This window comes from Talpa europaea (genome assembly GCF_964194135.1).
Source record: "Talpa europaea genome assembly, chromosome: 7".
In the NCBI taxonomy this organism is placed as follows: Eukaryota; Metazoa; Chordata; class Mammalia; order Eulipotyphla; family Talpidae; genus Talpa; species Talpa europaea.
The window spans coordinates 24,749,628-24,768,359 of record NC_140074.1 but is presented as its reverse complement, the minus strand read 5'-3'; the positions used below and the strand labels follow the sequence as shown (position 1 = coordinate 24,768,359).

The window sequence follows — 18,732 nt, the reverse complement described above, 5'->3', positions numbered from 1 at the left end:
TTTCCTGCTTATGATCATAATGTGCTCTGAACTTTAAAGGTATCGCTGAACATTTTCTGACAGTTGTTAGGTGGCTATTCAGCATATTGTTTATAAGATAAAACAGGAAGTCATAATCCAGACTTTTACAGTTTACGTAATTGCATCTATCAATTCTATAAGTTTGAATAAGTTTCTTTACAAAGGAAGACCTGTAAGATCTTGCATCTATAAATTCTGTAAATCTGTAAATTTGTCAGGCTGAAATGACACTGAAATAGTAACTTGGAAGTCATAGGAGTTTTTGATAACACCCTTTTGGGATTACTTCTGTAGTAAAGTTATTTAAAACTCTAAACCATCATAAAATGCAATATTTGTAATAAATAGTTGATTTCTGTAAATGTTTTCCGAGTATATTTTGTGTTCCAGGAACTGTGCTCTCCTATGGTGGAACAGATAGATAGCTAAATAGATAAATAAATAGAGGTTTTATAGTCCCTCCCATTAAGGTAGAGAGACACACACATTGCAATATACCATGCTAAATATGCATCCATAAGGTGCAGTTCCACTTCCATTTAGATAGAGTTATTCCTCCAGTGAGGTATACTTAGAAAAATCCAGGGTTGGCTGGAAGTTTCTTGTAGGAAAATTAATCCTGGAAGGGCCTTTGAAGTGTGAGGAAAGATGGAAGGTCTTCTAGCAGAGAAACTAGCATGTGCAAATGTGTGGAAACGTGAATTGCCAGATGTCATTAGTTCAGCGTTAAGGAAAAGAAGCATGTAAATGAAGAGGCTGAACCACTGAGCAAGGCAGACCATCGAAGTACTTTTTTGCCATTTGAGGCAGAGGGGAATAAACTAAGTTTTAAGCTAGGGAGTGATGTGGTCAGATTTTCTTATTGGGTTCTACTTTTGGGGACAAATTTGCAGATTGTTTGCATTTAGTAATGAGGTGGTTTTAAAAACCATGTGTCTGTAGGCTGACTGAAGACTGGTGGAGGTTTGGACCAGGATAATGGATTATAGGTGGTGGTAGAGGAAAGGGTATGAAACTTATTTAGTAAAATGGCATTTGATGGTGAGAAGGTAGAAGAGAATGATTCCCGGGATGGAGTGAGGCAATTTACTTATGTTGGGAATACAAAAAGAAGGGCAGCTTAATTTTAGTAAAGAGAAGGGAGATAATGATGAGCTTTGCTTTGGAAATACTGAGTTTAAGATAATGTGTGGCGATCAGCAGGATACGTGAGTCTGAACCTCAGGGGAAAAGTCAGGGTAAAGATAAAGGTTCGAGATTGATTAACATAATACTCTTTGGCAAAGAAAGAAGGTTGTATAGCCACTGACAGGAGAAACAAGACATTATAGATAAATGGGAAGCTAGAAAATGCATTTTAAGAGATTAATTATGCTACTGGAGTTTGAAGTCCTTGAGGGATGGAATTCTGTCTCCTTAATTTTTATATCCTCAGCATCTATCACAGTGCCTGGTACCCAATACGCACTTAATGAATGCTTGTTGAATGAGGCAAATACTTTTACCCTCACAGAGTCTCTAAACATAACAAAGACATCACTCAATTCCAGTGGAAATCTGCTGATATTATCACCTGCTTTGTTTATTTGGTTGATAAAATTATTTTGTATATTTACTTGCATAACCAAGGTTAGAGGAGAGAACTTCAGTGATAAGAATGTCTCTAGGAAAGAGGTATACTAACAACAGATTTACAGGTAAATAGCAAGTTTGACTTCCCTGAAATAGAGAGATGATTCTGTTGTTAGAGTGGATCGTGGAGTAGGGTAGAATCAAACAGATTCTGACAAGTGAAGACACTGTGTAGTGAAATCTTTAAATGTGATTTTTAATCTTATCTTAAAGGTGATTAACCAGAATATTTGATAATAGAGTTATATTTGATTTTTATTTTTCAGTGCATTTATAAGAAATGCAAAGAACATAAAATAAATTTAAATTTAAGTAACTGACATTATTTTAAAAGTTGAAGCACAATATTTTGCCTCCAGAAATTCAATTTTCAGTGATTCATTAATGGTTCTCTAAGTGTTATTTATGATTTTTTAAAATAAATTTTATTTTTATATCCCCCATACAATTGCAATCCCCTTATTTTGACCCCAATCCCTCCCCTCCCCACACCCCACCCTCCATAGAGTGTCTCTGCTTCATAGTTTTTTCTTGATTTTGATTTTCACTTTCTTATAGTTATTCATTTTCCTGGTCCCTTATTTAAGTTTTCTAGATTATTTATGATTTTGAACCTGCCGCTATTCTTAGTTTATTGATCCTGGTTCTTATTTATTTATGTATTATTATTCTTTAAATTTTATATATTTTTTACATCATTTTTCATTTTTGCACAATGTATGCATTTTCATCTTGGTTATAGTCCCCATACAATTCCCACCCCCCCTTATTTTGATCCTACTCACTTCCCACGTCCCCCCACCCCATACTGTGGTATCACTCATAGCATAATTTAGAAAACCTAAATAAGGGACCAGGAAAAGACTAATTATAATAAAGTAAAAATCAAAATCAACAAGCAACTATAAACCAGTGATCCTGGTTCTTAAGATCAGCTGAGCAGGACATACAGGTGTTAGCACAGCTGGCTTGCTGATGACAACTCTGTCCATATAGCTGTCTTGTGTGTCATCATTCATATTGCTCAGTGTCATTCTGACCTAGCCAAGCTAAAAATGGTACTCTAGCTCAGGAGGGATTTTAAAACCTTGACAAACTAAAGAAAAGACACTACAGAATGTCAGATATGTGTGCTTAACAGTTTTTAGCTTAAATGCATATAAATAACTAATTTCATTGTGCATCTATCTATCCTTAGAAATAGTTTGTTTTAGGAAAGTTTATCTTAGATGGCTGTAGTAATTGAGAAACACATTTCTCTATCCACAGGTATGGGTTTGTGTTTGTTTAAATAGCTTCATGGCCATGGTGATGTGTGCATGTAGGATACATTGTGGGGTATCACAGATTTTTCATGCTATCTAGTGCCTTTATAAGATGTCCATGATTAAATCACCAATTTTCCAGCTTGATAATTTGATTTGAGGGGTTAATTTTTCAGATTCTTAATTGGCATATAGCTAGCTTGATAATTTGATTCTAGAGATCAGTTTTTTTAGCTCCATAATTGGGATGTAGCTATGACATGTGGGGTGGTTGTGGTGGTAGATTTGCCCTCTTTTCTGGTCATGGCAGCTGGCAGTCACCAGCAGGTTCTGGCTCTGCTCCATAGTAATAGTTTCAGTTAAATACCCGGCCAGCAAAAGATGTTTAATTTATCGTTTTTTTTCTCTTTTAAAATTGTGAGTTTCTGTCCTTCTGCAGCACCAATGGAGTGCGTGTTTCTGCTGAGAGAGTGCCAGGGTCTTCTGGCAGGTGTGGAGCGCAGCCGCAGCTATAGCATGTGGCTTGAGGCATCATAGTCTGGGATTGTCCATGTGAGATTGCATAAGGATGACTGCTGCACTGGCAACTTTTCTCAGTATAGTAGCTGTGTGTGTCTGTACACGTGTGTGCATTTGTGTATTTAGTATGGAGAGTGGGGAAGGGGAGAGACTTATGAATGAATGACAGTGTCCACAGGTCCAATGAAACTTCTGAGAAAAATAAGGATGTTTAAATATTAGTCTCCCTTGCTTTCACAAACTACTTTTTTGAAATGTACCCATTTTAGCTAAGATTACCAGACAAGGGACAAAAAGAAGAAAAAAGTGTTTTTGCTTTTTTTAGGTAGGAAAATGAAATAACCAAAATCTTAAGCACAATTTCCTGAACTACTAACTTTTCATTATAGGTATTAAGAGTCTTTATTATTTGGTGTTAAGAGTGCTGGACTCAGTGTCCTCACATATGGGATAGCAATAGCTATTTTCATTAGGGGGTGGAGAGTACTTTGAATAGTGTGAAGTACTTTTGGAAGTACTGATATGTTTATTACTAATAGAAATGGCACTGTCCTCTATCTAGTCCATTAATTAAATAGTAAAGGAAAAGGTAAAAGAAAGAGGGAAATATCCATTTAGGTGAAATTATCCAGTCTGTGAATGTCATTTCCAGTGCATTGACATGCTTTAATTCCTGCTTCTGTCACTAAGCACATACCAGCATCTTGAAATGGTCTAAATATCTTTTTTATTATTCTCTCTTTCTACTGCCTTGTAGAATTTGTGAATTTGTAATAATATTCTTATTTGATCACATACTTATCAAGAGATTCTGTATGCACGGACTTTTACTTGCCACAAGTGATATTACAATGTATATAGTTAACTCAGGCTGATTCTCTTCTCTGTTTATGAAAAACTTTCTAGTATGTCTGTTATATTTATTTAACCAAATTTTCTGTTGATTAGTTATTAAAATGGGCTGTCAGTAATTGTGCCAGGAAAATTAACTCAAAATGTTATATATAAAATTATGTAAAACTTGAAAATGCACCTGGCAGACAGTACACTTATTTCACACACACACACACACACACACACACAAAACCAAACCTTGAAATAAGGAGCCAGAAGTTTCCGTAAGATAGCGATATAAAAACAATTCACTGAAAATTGTTCATACATTCTTTGGTGAGAAGCAGACATTAAAAAAAGCTTTAATAGATAGTAAAAATGTTATCTTTGCTTCTATTCATCTAAGGCAGTGGGTGGCTAATGTTTTTTGTAAAGGGCTAGATAATATTTTAGGTTTTATGGACTATATGTCTCTGTCTCAACTACTTAGCTCTGTGGTAGCCAGAGTCAGTAGGTATATGGAAGGGTGTGGCTGTGTTCTAATAAAACTTTATTTAAAATAACAGGCAGTGTGTGGGATTTGATCCTTAGGCTACAATATGCCAAACTTACATTGCTCTCTAGTGCATAGATTGGAAAATAGTGCATAGTCTGCTTTAGTGTGTAGGATAGAATTTTAAAAAAAGGGAAGGCAATTAAGGAGTCAATGGAAGTGGAAGAAAGTACAGAAGAGTGAGTAGACTTTTGGAAGGCTGGAAATGGAGGCATAGTAAAACTGAACACAGAATGATAAGATTGAAGGTTACAGAACTAATTGTAGAGGTCTGTATTTGATGGGAACATCTACTTATGGTGAGAATGCTTGTTTTGTAGCTTTGGAGGCCATAATAGATTGGAACAAATAAAATTTTTGGCAGATTAGGAGTATGATGTGAAGTGTAATATCATTTACTTTTTCCTGACATTCATGATTCTGGCATTGTGTACCTCTCTTTACATGTGTTAAATGTATCTGAGTTTTTGTCTACAACCCTTACTGCTTCTTCCTTGGTATTCATTGGTGAAAACAACTAATACAACATTTCATGAGTTTGGTTTTTTTTAATTGTAACATTGGGTCTAGAGGGAATTATAGTTGTACACGATAAAGAGATTCAGGTTCACATTTTAAGATCTGAGTAGTTTTTCTAAAAATAGCTAATTTAATTTCATAGTTGACATACCTAGCAGAAATAGTATTTTTGGTGTATTGTAGGGGTACAGAAAATTGGAAAACATATGGATGACTTGTTAGTAAAGGGTAATCAAAGGCATAGGATAGGAACAGTACAACATGAATTATATGAATCATTTAAACCTGCAACTAGGTTGTAATATAAACTATATATATTTCATAACAATGATCTGACTTCTTAGAAATTTTTTTCTACATATATCTTTTTTCTTTTTTTTTTGTGGTTTATCTATTAGAATATCTGCTTTCTGAAAGTTTGTGATAAGAAAAGGAAAAAGTTAATTACTCTTTCTAAAAACCAAATTTTAAAATAGAATAATACAGGTATATTTCTTTATTCTTTGTCCAAATATTATGAGGTTGTACAGGTTTTATAGAATGTTATAAAAGTGTGTATGATTTAACAATTGAGATTTATATTGTCAACTCTTAAAAATTTTATTATATGTTAAAATATGACCTATTAACCATTTTGAAGTAGAATAACATTGTGAGTGTGTGTGTGTGTATAGTTCTTATCTATGTTACTTATAACTTATAACTGAAATGGCATAAAATATTAATTATAGAATGGATAATGATGTGCTGTAAACAGTTAAATACTGGCATTGGAAACTATAATTTAAACTTAATTTGAAAACAAATTATAATATAATCCATGGACAGGTTATGATGGTATTTGAATCCCAATTAATTTTAAAATATGTATTTTGAAAGGTGAACCTCCTCTTTCTTTTAAGAAAAAAAGTTGCTATTCTAATATTATTCAAAAAAATTGGTAGTAAAATTTTTCTTTAGTTTCTCACTTTTGGAATGAATATTTTATATCTAATGAGCAGTATTCCTAATGAAATTCTACTTATTTGTTTTTCACTTTAGTTATTTTGTTTTCAGCCTGTATGTTCTATTTCTTTTTTTCATGAACAAATTTAGTATAAGAAAGTGAGAGTCGTTTTCTTACTTGTTTTCTCTATTTATCTTTGTTCATACTCTGAAAATCAAACTTGCTTTCTGCATTCTTTTGAATAGTCTTCCATTTACATTCTTTATTATTCCCTTTCCTTGTCATCTTCCTTTCTTGCTCCTTTGCTTCACCATTACATTTTACTTGCTTGTATCACTGTCTTGTATTTTCTCAATATGATGCTTTCACTCCCTTTATACATTAAAATAAGAACTCTTACCCAGACCTTTCCAAAACTTAATTTTTTTTTCTTCTCTAGAACTCTTGGGAGAACATTTTAAAGATGCTTACTCTCAGAGTTTGGTTTAATTTAAAAATGGGAAAAATGCTTGAATTTTAGTAGAAATATTTCTGATATTCTGTTATATTTCATGGGTCACTGTCTCTTGATGGCACTGTCACCAATCAGCAGACAATGTATAATTAAATGAAAGTATTAACACATGCATATTATTCACATGATGTTGTAATTCTGATGTCCATCATTAGGCTTAGTAAAACAATTCCATTTGAGGTTTTTTTCTATCTAATTTAAAGAATAATTTGAGGTTTTTTTTCTATCTAATTTAAAGAATAATAAAGAATAATTTAATAAATTAAATGATGGTATAGTGAGGAAACCAATTTGACAATAAATCACAGTTTTAATGCCAAATGCCCAACCTAAATATTGTTCATAAAGTTTATTTAGAGAAATGTGGCTTACTGTTGTTGTATGTCAAGCTTCACAGCTGAAGTATGGTGCTTGATATTAATCAGGTTAAAGGACCCCCAGTGCTTGAGCTGTGTTGTGGATTATACCTACATTGCTTATAGTTCCCCCCACCCCCTTTTGCCTGTGTTAGCAATCTGCTTTTGTACTTTGACATCCAGGATTTCCCTAGTGAATTTTGTCACAGAAAAAAGAGAATCATCAATATCGCAGTTAAACTTGACTTTCAAAGCTAATAGTATCTCATTTGGGGGCTCAAATTTAATAAATTTTCTTTGATTCTGGGTGAGTTTTTAAACATCAAACAATGAATTGGCCAGGGTGCAGTAAAATATTTAGATCTATTGACTATGGTTCAGAAGGGTAGAAGGCAAAACACTAGTGGTTTGATGTTGATAAATTCTCAGTACCTTAATCCACATTAATGTTTTCTTTTATCTGAGTGCACATTGGTGACAAAAAAAAAAAAAAGCAAGGAAGGTATCCATACACTGAATATAAAGCCTGAAGTAAATACATTTGTAAAATATGATTTATTTTGTTACATTAAGCAAGTTTGTATTCTTTCATCTTGACTGAAGGCTCTGGAGAATATTTGTTACAGGTAAATATATATACTGAATTGGGACTCCAACATGCATGTAGTACTCAAATTATTATAACATGGCATTATAGTGTATTTTACAGTTTATATGTTGACATTTCACTTATTGACAGAAATTTTTCAGATCAACTTGGGAGTGCAATTATACTTATAGATATGAACAATTAAAGATGCATTCATATATTCGCGTGGGTTTGCTGGTTTAAGGAAACCCTACCTAGTATGATAGTTCATTCATAAGATAAGAAATGACTTAGTTTCACAAGCTTCCAAAACAGAATAGAAAAATGAAGAGGTTTTATATCACCTGTTTTGTCAAGTTACATTTGAAGTTGCTCAAATAAAACTAGAAATATAATTGTATTTATGTGAGTAATTAGGGTTACTTTTAATGTTTTCCCCACTCATGATCCTTGCTGCCTCATTAAAAACTCATTTAGTCCTAAGATTTAGGCTAATTTTTATATTTACCAAATATATGGCAACAAAGAGATAATATTTTTAAAACCTGAAATTCAAAAATGAAGATAGAAAATATTCCTGCATATGAAAAATCCTGTCATTAAACTATATGCTTAAAATGAGAAGTCATTTATTTTAGAAAGAAAACTAAAGTATGGTATATTTAAGACTCTTACTAAGTTTGGAAATTGAAAAATGAAAATATGTTTGAGTGTTTACTTATATGTTGGTTATAAAAGGCGTATTTTCTCATTTGTCCAGAAGGTGGCAGTGTAATATCAACTGCATGTGATTCCTATACTGGCTAAAGAATTGATATTTCTTCTGTATCTGTGATATTTGTATTGTTACCTCTCTGCATTCTTAAAATTTAGTACAAATACTACTCATTTTATTTACCTTATTGAGAGGTTGTGTGACGGAGTTGGATTATATGTTTAATTATTAAGACTCAAATTTCTTAAGAGTGAAAATGGCAAACAAACCTTTTACTAGTATATTTTTTAAGTCACCTGGTGTGTTGAGAAAATTTGTTTCTATTCTGGGGCACATATTACTTAAGTTTCTTCCAGTGACTAGTACTTAATAACTGTCCAATATTTATCAGTTAATACTAGTTAAACATGTTATTAAATGATAATAATTAGGGGCTTTCTGTTTATTTTTGATTTTGTGGATTTTTTCCCCTCTGCCTTTTTCTTTTGAGATTGGAAAAAATAATTCAAAACCTCTTGATCAGAAGAGCTCTAGTGACTCTTCTTCCCTTCCTCATTTCAAGCAGGAAGATGCTTTTTCTTCTTAACATTCTCCCCCAGCACTCTGAATTAGAGATTTATTTGCAACGAAAAATCAATTAGTCCTAAATTTATTCATGGATTTCAGGTCCAGCGATCAATGCAAGTCCACTCAGTGGGCTCAAGGGGACCCAGTTCATCCCAGTTAATGTGTCTGAAGGGGAATTACCATTGATGCTGTTTTTTTCCCTTTAGGTCAGAGATCAGATCTCGCTGTCACGGACTGCGGCAAGTAGGAATGACTTCACCCTGCAGCTACCCAAACTGCACCTGGAGACCTTTGCAATGGAAGGGCTCAAGGGCGGGCCAGAGGTTGTAGCGTGCCAGGTTAGAGTCTAAATAACATTGTTTGCTACTGAGACGTGTAGAAAAATAAATTGCACTAAGTGAAGAGAATGGATGCCTCAAAGTATTGTTTATAACTTAAAGATGCAAATAATTTTTCTTCTACCATGTAACACTCTATTGCACAAATTTTTTCTTTAAAACCTAGAGCCAACTTATTAATAATCCCAAAAAGTATCTTTTATCAAGGAAAAATGGGTGTTTTATAGCTAAATACAGTATTAAAAAACATACTTTTCTATCAGCAGAGGACAATAAGATTCTAAGCTGTGTCTCTTTAAGCTAGTCCTCATCTATTGCTCTTACTGCTTTAAAATAAATCATTTTAGATAAAATTATCAGGAGAGATATTTGAAAAATTTCAATGTTAATTCTGAAGTATATTAAACATTTCTCAGATGGTAATTTAACTTCAGCAAATCTAAAACCTACCTGTACTTTGGCATTGAAGAGTATTTTACCTTTCAATGTTTAGTTTTAATGAACATTGTAATATCTTCAAACCGAGTTATTTTTTATAAAATTCAAAATGCCAATTCATAAAACATCAAATAAGTTTAAAATAAACTTGACAAAATTTTTAAAAAAAATACTCATTTTCAGATGCTGCTTATATCGCGCTGTTCTCAGTGTTGTATTATTGTTATTTTTTCCCTTAGGGTTGAAATTATTTTTTAATTGAACAAAACAAAATTCAGGATTGCTTTATTCTCCTTTTAATGCCCAATGCCTTTATTAGAAAAATATATCAACTGTATATAAACTGTTGGGAGCCTGATATTTCAAAGAGGTTGTCCTTCTTCAGTAGTATACTACAATAGATTTTTCAGCAAATTTAGAAGGGAAGTATTTCTTAAAACTCAGTCTCCATTTCATATTTTGAAGTTTAAGATAAACTTTTTCATTCTTCAGTTTATGACCTTGTGAAATTTTAATTTTGCACAAAATTAATATCAGTTCAGGTGGGGCTATGATTATTTTTCTAAGTACTTCATACCCTAATTTAATTTGTTTTTAGTATACAAATTAATGCTCTACAAAGGAAAGATACTCAGTTCTTTTATTAGATTGTCTAACAATATCTAATATATGTGTAATTAAAAACTAAATATAACATTTTCATGTGCAGTTATAGACTAGAATACTATACCATTATAATACAAGATTAAGAGGTACATTTTAAATTTGATTATCATTATTTATGACTTCATTGTAACCAGGAATACAATATGATTTTTGCTAGTGGTTGTAAAATAATCCTTTACTTGGCTATCTTGATTTAGATTCTCATAGGGCTTACCACTTTCCATAATTCACAAATAAAGGCTTCCTCCAAATTCTGGATTTTGGTGCTATGGAAACAGATTGATTTCTGGGAATGTATTTTAGGGGGCAAAACAAGAACTCTCTATGATTCTAACATCTATGCCTAGCAAGAAAGAAATACTGAGATCCATATTTTAAACTACTATCATCTCCAAATTCTAATAAAATGGTTATGTACTTTGCTATAACCTAAACACTTGTGTAAGTTTTTTATGATTTGCTGTTATCTATGTTGTATATTAGTTATTTATATATATAACAGGGAACATCTTACTGTTCCCTGAAAAGAATAATACATGATTTGGACCATAATAGTGTCTCTCACTCACACACACACACACACACACACACAATTGGTGATTGGTGATATGCTTTGGAGTACTGTAAAAAGGAGTACTGTACAGTATTGTGCAGTATTCCATCCTATTAAATAAAAATAGTTTGTTAATTTAATAATTACTTATATACCTAGGTATCTAGTGAACGATCTAATGAAAGAAATGATAATTTTTTCTTGATAATTATAATAAAGTTGACTGTAATTGGGATAATAATAATTATTATAATAATGACCTTAAATGCCTTAATTTTATTAGTAAAAGTGAGCACTTACTGCTGCTGTCATGCTTAGCTTTTTAAATACATGGTCACGTTAAGCTCTCACAATGGTCCTGTCAAACAGATGGCATTATCTCCATTTTACAATTGAAAAACAGCAACTATAACAGGTAACTCTCCTCTGATCAACAGCAAGTAAATGGCAGTGCCTAGAGATTGGATTTACTTCTAGGTATGTTTGACTGCAAAGTCTGAACTGGTAAAACTGACACTAAAAAAAATCTAGACACCTATGTTAAATGACAAAAGTAAAACCTTTGAAATTTATAGGGGAGTTTTTCTTCCATTTGCAAAATATTCATTATGCAACTATACATCATGTATAGGTTATAGTTTATGCTATACTGTGGCAGATTCACAGATTAAAAAAATTTGTTTCTATTTCACAGGCTCATATTATGGAACGTATCACCTTTTTGCAGTATATAAATATGTATATGCTAAGTGTGACACATATTTAAGAATTCAGTTTTTATTTAGCTTTGTACTCTGACTGTGATGATAAAGCAGATTATTCAAAGAGTGCATGTGCTTTCGCTGGTACGGTGAGAGGATCACTATGCAGGGTGTGGCAGTAGATGACCCTGCCAGCCTACATAGACACTTAGAGCAGGAGGAGCTAAAGTTGCTATGGTCTGTCTTTTCCAGTGGGGCAAGCTTTGTTATAGGTATTGTGCTGGATGGAAGAAAGCCAATGAACAAAACTGAAAGGCAAAGAGGATGAGTGGGTTGCCATTTCTCTCTGGACCCACGAGAGCATGTCACTGGTGTTCTCTACTAGTCTCTGAGATCTTCAAGCACCAATATCTCTATCTGAAAAAAAAAAACAACAAAAAAACCCTACCATTTCTCAGGTTTGTAGTAGGATTAAATGAGGCAATGCATCTAAAGTAGAGGACACAGTACTCAGCAATGAAAGTGGCTGCTCTTACTGTGAGCACTGTGGGACCCCTTGTAAAGATGAAGAAAGTAACAGTAGCTTGTTTCATCATTTTAAAGGTGTGTGTGTGTATTTTATTTTGAGGAATGTTCATTTAGGATCTTTTTCTCTCTTTTAATTCGGTTCCTTCATTCTTCAGAAATTTTCACTAATTTTGGTCAAGTTCAGCCTACTTTCACTCCATATTTACTTTTCATGTTAATTGATGTTCCGGTGAGGCCATTACACTGGTAAAATCCTTTGTATAAGTGTCTGTGGTAAGTTTAGAACTGTTCTACCTGTGCTTTTATCACGTAAATAAGAGCATATAGTCTCCTAAAATAGTGAAGAAAAATAGAAACACCTAGATTAGACACGTTAGCTTTAACTAAAATGCATGGCTGTAGTAAAAAATATTCTGCTCATAATTTGAACCTGTTACTGATTATCTTATACTTGGATTGTTTTTTCATAATTATGATATGTAAGAGTTTTCATGTCTGTCAAATATTAGCAAACAACCGAAAAATGTTTGTGTTTCCATCTCCACTCGTTATTAAACAACAAATAACAATATTAATGGCTAACATTTGAGTGCTTATTCTGTACCATCTCCATCTCCTGTGCTTATGAACCTTACATATACTATCTCGTTTTCTGGTGGCAACAACCTTATGAATAATAGGTGCTCTGTTTTTATTCATTTTACAAAGAAAGAAGCTGAAGTTTATTGATGTGAAGTGACTTGCTAAAGGTCATATATTGAATGACCGTATGCTTTTCATAAACCATAGCTGACTCTGAGTGTGTGTGTGTGTGTGTGTTTTGTGATGCTGAGTGGGAAAAAGAATAAAAGTGGAGTCTGCAGAATATAATTTCATTTGTAAGGAAATAGTGGAGAGAATAGAAATCAAGTTAGCTAGGAAAGTTACTTAAACTGTGTACTTTTACCTCTTCATTTTTAAAATGAAGTTAATAAAAGTTTTCAACCCATAGTGTTAGCCTGCTAATTAAATGGGTTACTATACCTAAAGTGCTTAGAATAGCTACAGGCACATGGTAAACTATTTGTTAGTTACCCAGTAAGAAGACAGCAACTTGCCATTGATCACTGTGGCATCCTCAGAGCTCAAACTATGCCCACTATAGAAGAAACCCTCAGTGTTTTGGGTGCTGAGTAGTTGATTTCAGACAACTGACTGGATGACTCAGGAGGTTGTTGTCTAAGCTGTAGATGCCCTTAAGAGACTTGGCATCAATTTTTACTTCCAGGTCCACTTCACTTAGAAGGAAAAGATTCCACAAATCCCCTCATAAAAGTGATTATGGCTTAGTGCATAATAACTGTACCTCTGAAAATGTAGTATATTTTATAAATATGTGTTTATAAACACTTCATTAGAGAGGCTTCACTGTGAAACCATTTATTTACAAAGATTATAAACAATGCATCTTCCCCATAAACATAGTAATCCTTTAATCACCCCCATAGCCCAGTTGTCATTACATATCCCTGCCTTGATGTGCTTTATAGTTAAGTGTTATACTCATGACTTTGGGTTACCATGGTGCTTTATATTTAAACTTAATTTCCATGCAGAGAAATTTCTTCCACCTATTTTTTTTTTTGTATTTACAAAGTTTAATCATAAAGGGTATCTTGAAGGGATTTTGTTATAATTTCTTTATGTACAGGAGAAAAGTAAACTTCATATCTAAACTGGTGGCATAAAAATGTCAGGACTTACTCTTAATAATTTCTTACATGTGTTTTTTGTTGTACTACTTAATGCAGCATCCTTTTTTTTAAAAAAGATTTATTTATGCATATCAGAATTGGGGTATAGGCCAGAGGCATGGTAGTTGAGAGGATTCACCAGAGACAGAATGGGAAACAGAACAGGCAGATTGATTGAAATACACTGTTGAGGGGAGCAGCGGGTGAGTCAGGAGAGGTCTGCTGCACCATTTTGTGTAGTTCCCTGGCTGGGGATCGAACTCGTGATGCAGTGGCTGTGGATAGCTTCATAGGTTGCGTCTTAACCCCTTGAGCCACCAGGGAGGCCCAATGCAGCATCCTTTTAATTGCTTCACAAGAAATTTTTCCATTTTTGGCATATTTAAAAATTAAAGAGATGTTAGGCAATATCATTTTAAGATTGTATTACCTAGATATTTTCTTCTCCATGTTATCTTATCCAAATAAGTGAATTTTCAGAGAGCTGTTTATTTTTAAAACCTGAAAATCAGTCATTTTGACTGGAAATCTTGCTAAATATGTCAAATACTTTCTTTTAATTAAAAGAATATAATACACTGAATTAACATTTTTATTTGGCTTCTTTATTATTACATTAAAACTTATAACAATAATATAATGTACTCAGATGTCTAATGGTATTTGCCTTTTTTATTGAAGTTATATTAGTTTACAACATTGTATATGATTGAGGTATAGGATTACATTTGCCTTTAAAAACTACAATTTCATAAGAATTTTGCTACTATTGAAGTTTGCTTTTTAAAGAATTCATAACATTGGTACATGATCTTGACAATAAGAAATTAGACTTTAGGGCCTCCCCGGTGGCACAGCGGTTGAGCACCAGGCTGCAAAGCTGCCCACAGCCTCTAAAGTGCTGATTTGATCCCTGGCCGCAGGCGAGGGCCCCACAAAAATAAATAAATAAATAAATAAATAAATAAATAAACAAACAAATAAATAAATAAATAAACCTTTAAAAAAAAAGAAATTAGACTTTAAAAGGTATGGAGAAAGGGCCTCCCCAGTGGCGCAGCGGTTGAGCGCTGGGTTGCGAAGCTGCTCGCAACCTCTGCAGAGCCGGTTCGATCCCTGGCTGCTCCCCGGCCACCGGAGGAGGGTCCCACATGGCGCGCAGACCTCTCCTGCCGCCCGCTGCTCCCCTCAGCAGTGTACCTCGGTCCCTCTGTCGGCTCTGCTCCCTGCTCTGGCTCTGGTGAATTCTCTCACCCTCCAGCGCTTCTGACTGTACCCAGTGCTTGTATAAATAAATAAATAAATCTAAAAAAAAAAAAAAGAATTGGGGACTTTAAAAAAAAAAAAGGTATGGAGAAAATTAAGATTATATGGGGAATATAAAAATAAAATTTATTTAAAAAATTGTTTGAAATTCTACTGTTGAGATAATCAATGTTAATATTTTGCAATGTATTCTTCTAATTATTTGATTTTATTAGTTCTAAATATTACTCATGTCGCTATCATTTTTTTATAACATACCTATGTATTTAAACAATAATTAGGCCACACTGATTTGTAAACATTTTTTAAAACCTAACAATCTGTCATGGATATCTTTCTTATCAGTAATTATAGATTTACCTCTTTGTTTTTCATGACTGTTATATTTCATTACATGCATCTACTACAGTAACATTTATTAGTTTTCTACTCTTAGATATTTGTGTTTTAAAACTTTTTTGCTATTATCAATAGAGTGGCAACAAATATCCTCTTGTATAAATTTTTGCATTGATCTTTTAATTTCTCTTTAGAATAAATTAGTGGAACTGCTACATCTCAAGTTAAGCATATTCTAATACTTTTGATATATATTGCCCAACTACTTGTGAAAAAGATTATTTCAGTTTACTACTAAATGACTTATTAGTTCTTTAGTTTCTTTTCAACAGTATGGTTTCTTATTTTCTGACACTAAAAGCAAGTTTTATCTTCATTTTATAACGTAGGTCTTTCCTTATTTTCAGATGTTCATTCTTACTGGGCCCCTAGAGTTGCCGGGGTTCAGCCCAAGAGTCTCCATGCTGAAGTAAAAAGAATAGGTTTGTGATAGTTGTTTGTCCCTTAGGTGTTCTTTTTTTTTTTTTTTTAATAATAAATTTTATTTTTATATTCCCCCATACAATTGCAAACGCCCCATTCTGACCCCAATCCTTCCCCTCCCGCCCCCCACCCCCCAAAAAGTGTCTCTGGTTCATAGTTTTTTGTTGATTTTGATTTTCACTTTCTTATATTCATTTTCCTGGTCTCTTATTTAAGTTTTCTAGATTCCTGCTATGAGTGAGACCATCCGGTATTTTTCTTTTTCTTTTTGGCTTATTTCGCTGAGCATGATCCCTTCCAGCGCCATCCATGTTGCTGCAAATTGCATGTGTTTATCTTTTTTGAATGCTGAGTAATATTCCATGGTATATATGTACCACATCTTCTTGATCCAGTCATCTATTTTTGGGCATTTGGGTTGTTTCCAAAGCTTAGCTATTGTAAACAGTGCTGCTATAAACATAGGGGTGCAGGTGCTCTTTGGGATTGATGTTTCTGTGTCCTTTGGGTAAATACCTAGGAGTGGAATTGCTGGATCATATGGAAGCTCTATGTTTAGTAGGTCCAGAAATCTCCACACAGCTCTCCATAGTGGTTGGACCAGTTTGCACTCCCACCAACAGTGCAGAAGAGTTCCTTTTTCTCCACACCCTCGCCAACATTTGTTGTTGCTAGTTTTTTTAATATGTGCCATTCTCACTGGTGTGAGATGGTATCTCATGGTAGTTTTGATTTGCATTTCCCTGATTACAAGTGATGTTGAACATTTTTTCATATGTTTGTTGGCCATTTGCATTTCCTCTTCAGAGAAGTATCTTTTTAGCTCTTCTGCCCATTTTTTGACTGGATTATTTTCTTTGTTGTTGCTGAGTCTCATCAGCTCTTTGCAGATTTTTGTGATCAGTCCTTTATCATTAGTGTTGGGTGCAAAAATGTTCTCCCAGTTGGTGGGGTTTCTCTTTGTTTTGGTTATTGTCTCTTTTGCTGTGCAGAAGCTCTTTAATTTAATGTAGTCCCAGCTGTTTATCTTTGTCTTCACTATCACTGCTTTGGGTGATGTGTCTGTAAAGATGTCTTTGATGTGCAAATCCCGTAGTGTTTCGCCTATATTTCCTTCTATATATTTTATGGTTTCAGGTCTTATGTCTAGTTCTTTAATCCATTTTGAGTTGATTTTTGTGTATGGTGTGAGGTAGTGGTCAAGCTTCATTCTTTTGCATGTAGCGACCCAGTTTTCCCAGCACCATTTATTGAACAAACTTTCTTTGCTCCAATGCATAGTCTTTGCTCCTTTGTCAAAGATTAGTTGACCATAAATCTGTGGGTTTATTTCTGGATTTTCTATTCGATTCCATTGGTCTGTATGTCTGTTCTTGTTCCAATACCATGCAGTTTTGATGATTATGGCTTTGTAGTTTTCCTTTTTTGTGTTGTCCTTATTCGGTTTTGGTATCAGTGTAATATTGGCTTCATAGAACGTGTTTGGTATTGTCCCTTCCTTCTCAATTTTTTGGAAGAGTTTGTGAAGGATAGGCACTAATTCGTCTCTGAATGTTTGGTAGAATTCATTTGTAAATCCATCAGGTCCTGGGCTTTTGTTTTTGGGGAGGTTTTTGATTACCATTTCAATTTCGCTAATTGTAATTGGTCTGTTTAGGTGTTCTATTTCTTCTTTATCTAGCTTTGGGTGATTGTAGAGTTGTAGGAATTTGTCCATCTCCTCTAGATTGTTGAACTTGTTTCCATATAACTGTTCATAGTAGTTACTGATTATTCTTTTGATTTCTGCTGTGTCCGTTGTCATTTCTCCTCTTTCATTTATGATCCTCTGTATTTGTGCTTTCTCCCTTTTTTCCTTTGTGAGCCTGGCTAGGGGTTTGTCTATTTTATTGATTTTTTTCAAAGAACCAGCTCTTGGTTTCATTGATCTTTTGGATTGTTTTTTTAGTTTCAATTTCATTTATTTCTGCTTTGGTTTTTATTATTTCTTTTCTTCTACTGGTTTTGGGTTTTTTTTGTTGTTCTTTTTCTAGATCTTTGAGCTTCGAGATTAGGTTGTTTCTTTGAGTTCTTTCTTGTTTTTTGATGTGAGCTTCTATTGCTATATATTTTCCTCTTATTACTGCTTTTGCTGCATCCCATACATTTAGGATATTGGTGTCCTCCTTGTCATTCAATTCAAAGAATTTTTTTAATTTCTTCTTTGATCTCCTCATTAGTCCAGTGGTCTTCCAGTAGTGTGGCTTTTAATCTCCATGAGTTAGGATAGTTCCTTGCCTTCTTTTTATGATTTATTTCTAGTTTGATGCCTTTGTGGTCAGAAAAGATGGTTGGTATGATTTCAATCTTGGTGTATCTGTTGATGTTTGTCTTGTGCCCCAGTATGTGATTGATCCTGGAGAATGATCCGTGTGCGCTTGAGAAAAATGTGTACTCCGTTTTTTTTGGGTTTAGTGTTATATAGATGTCTGTTAAGCCCAAATGCTCTAGGTCCTTATTTAGAGCTTTAGTTTCTTTACTTATTTTTTGTCTTGTTGATCTATCCATTGTTGATAGTGGTGTGTTGAAGTCTCCCACTACGTATGTGTTTTCTCTGATGTCTGTTTTCAGAGAGGACAACAGTTGTCTGATATATTTTGGTGCTCTTTCCTTTGGTG

At 33.7% G+C, this 18,732-nt stretch overlaps 1 protein-coding gene across 3 annotated transcripts in view; it reads left to right on the top strand.

Moving 5' to 3' along the window:
- Positions 1-18,732, top strand: part of CCDC171 (coiled-coil domain containing 171) — a gene marked incomplete at both ends in the record, with an annotated part of 235,424 nt that overhangs the window by 157,852 nt on the left and 58,840 nt on the right. For all 3 annotated transcript variants that reach the window (XM_084237472.1, XM_084237471.1, XM_084237473.1), the window contains one exon: positions 9,237-9,368. In XM_084237472.1, coding sequence (XP_084093598.1) covers positions 9,237-9,368 — 132 coding nt within the window. The remainder of the gene's footprint in view (positions 1-9,236; positions 9,369-18,732) is intronic.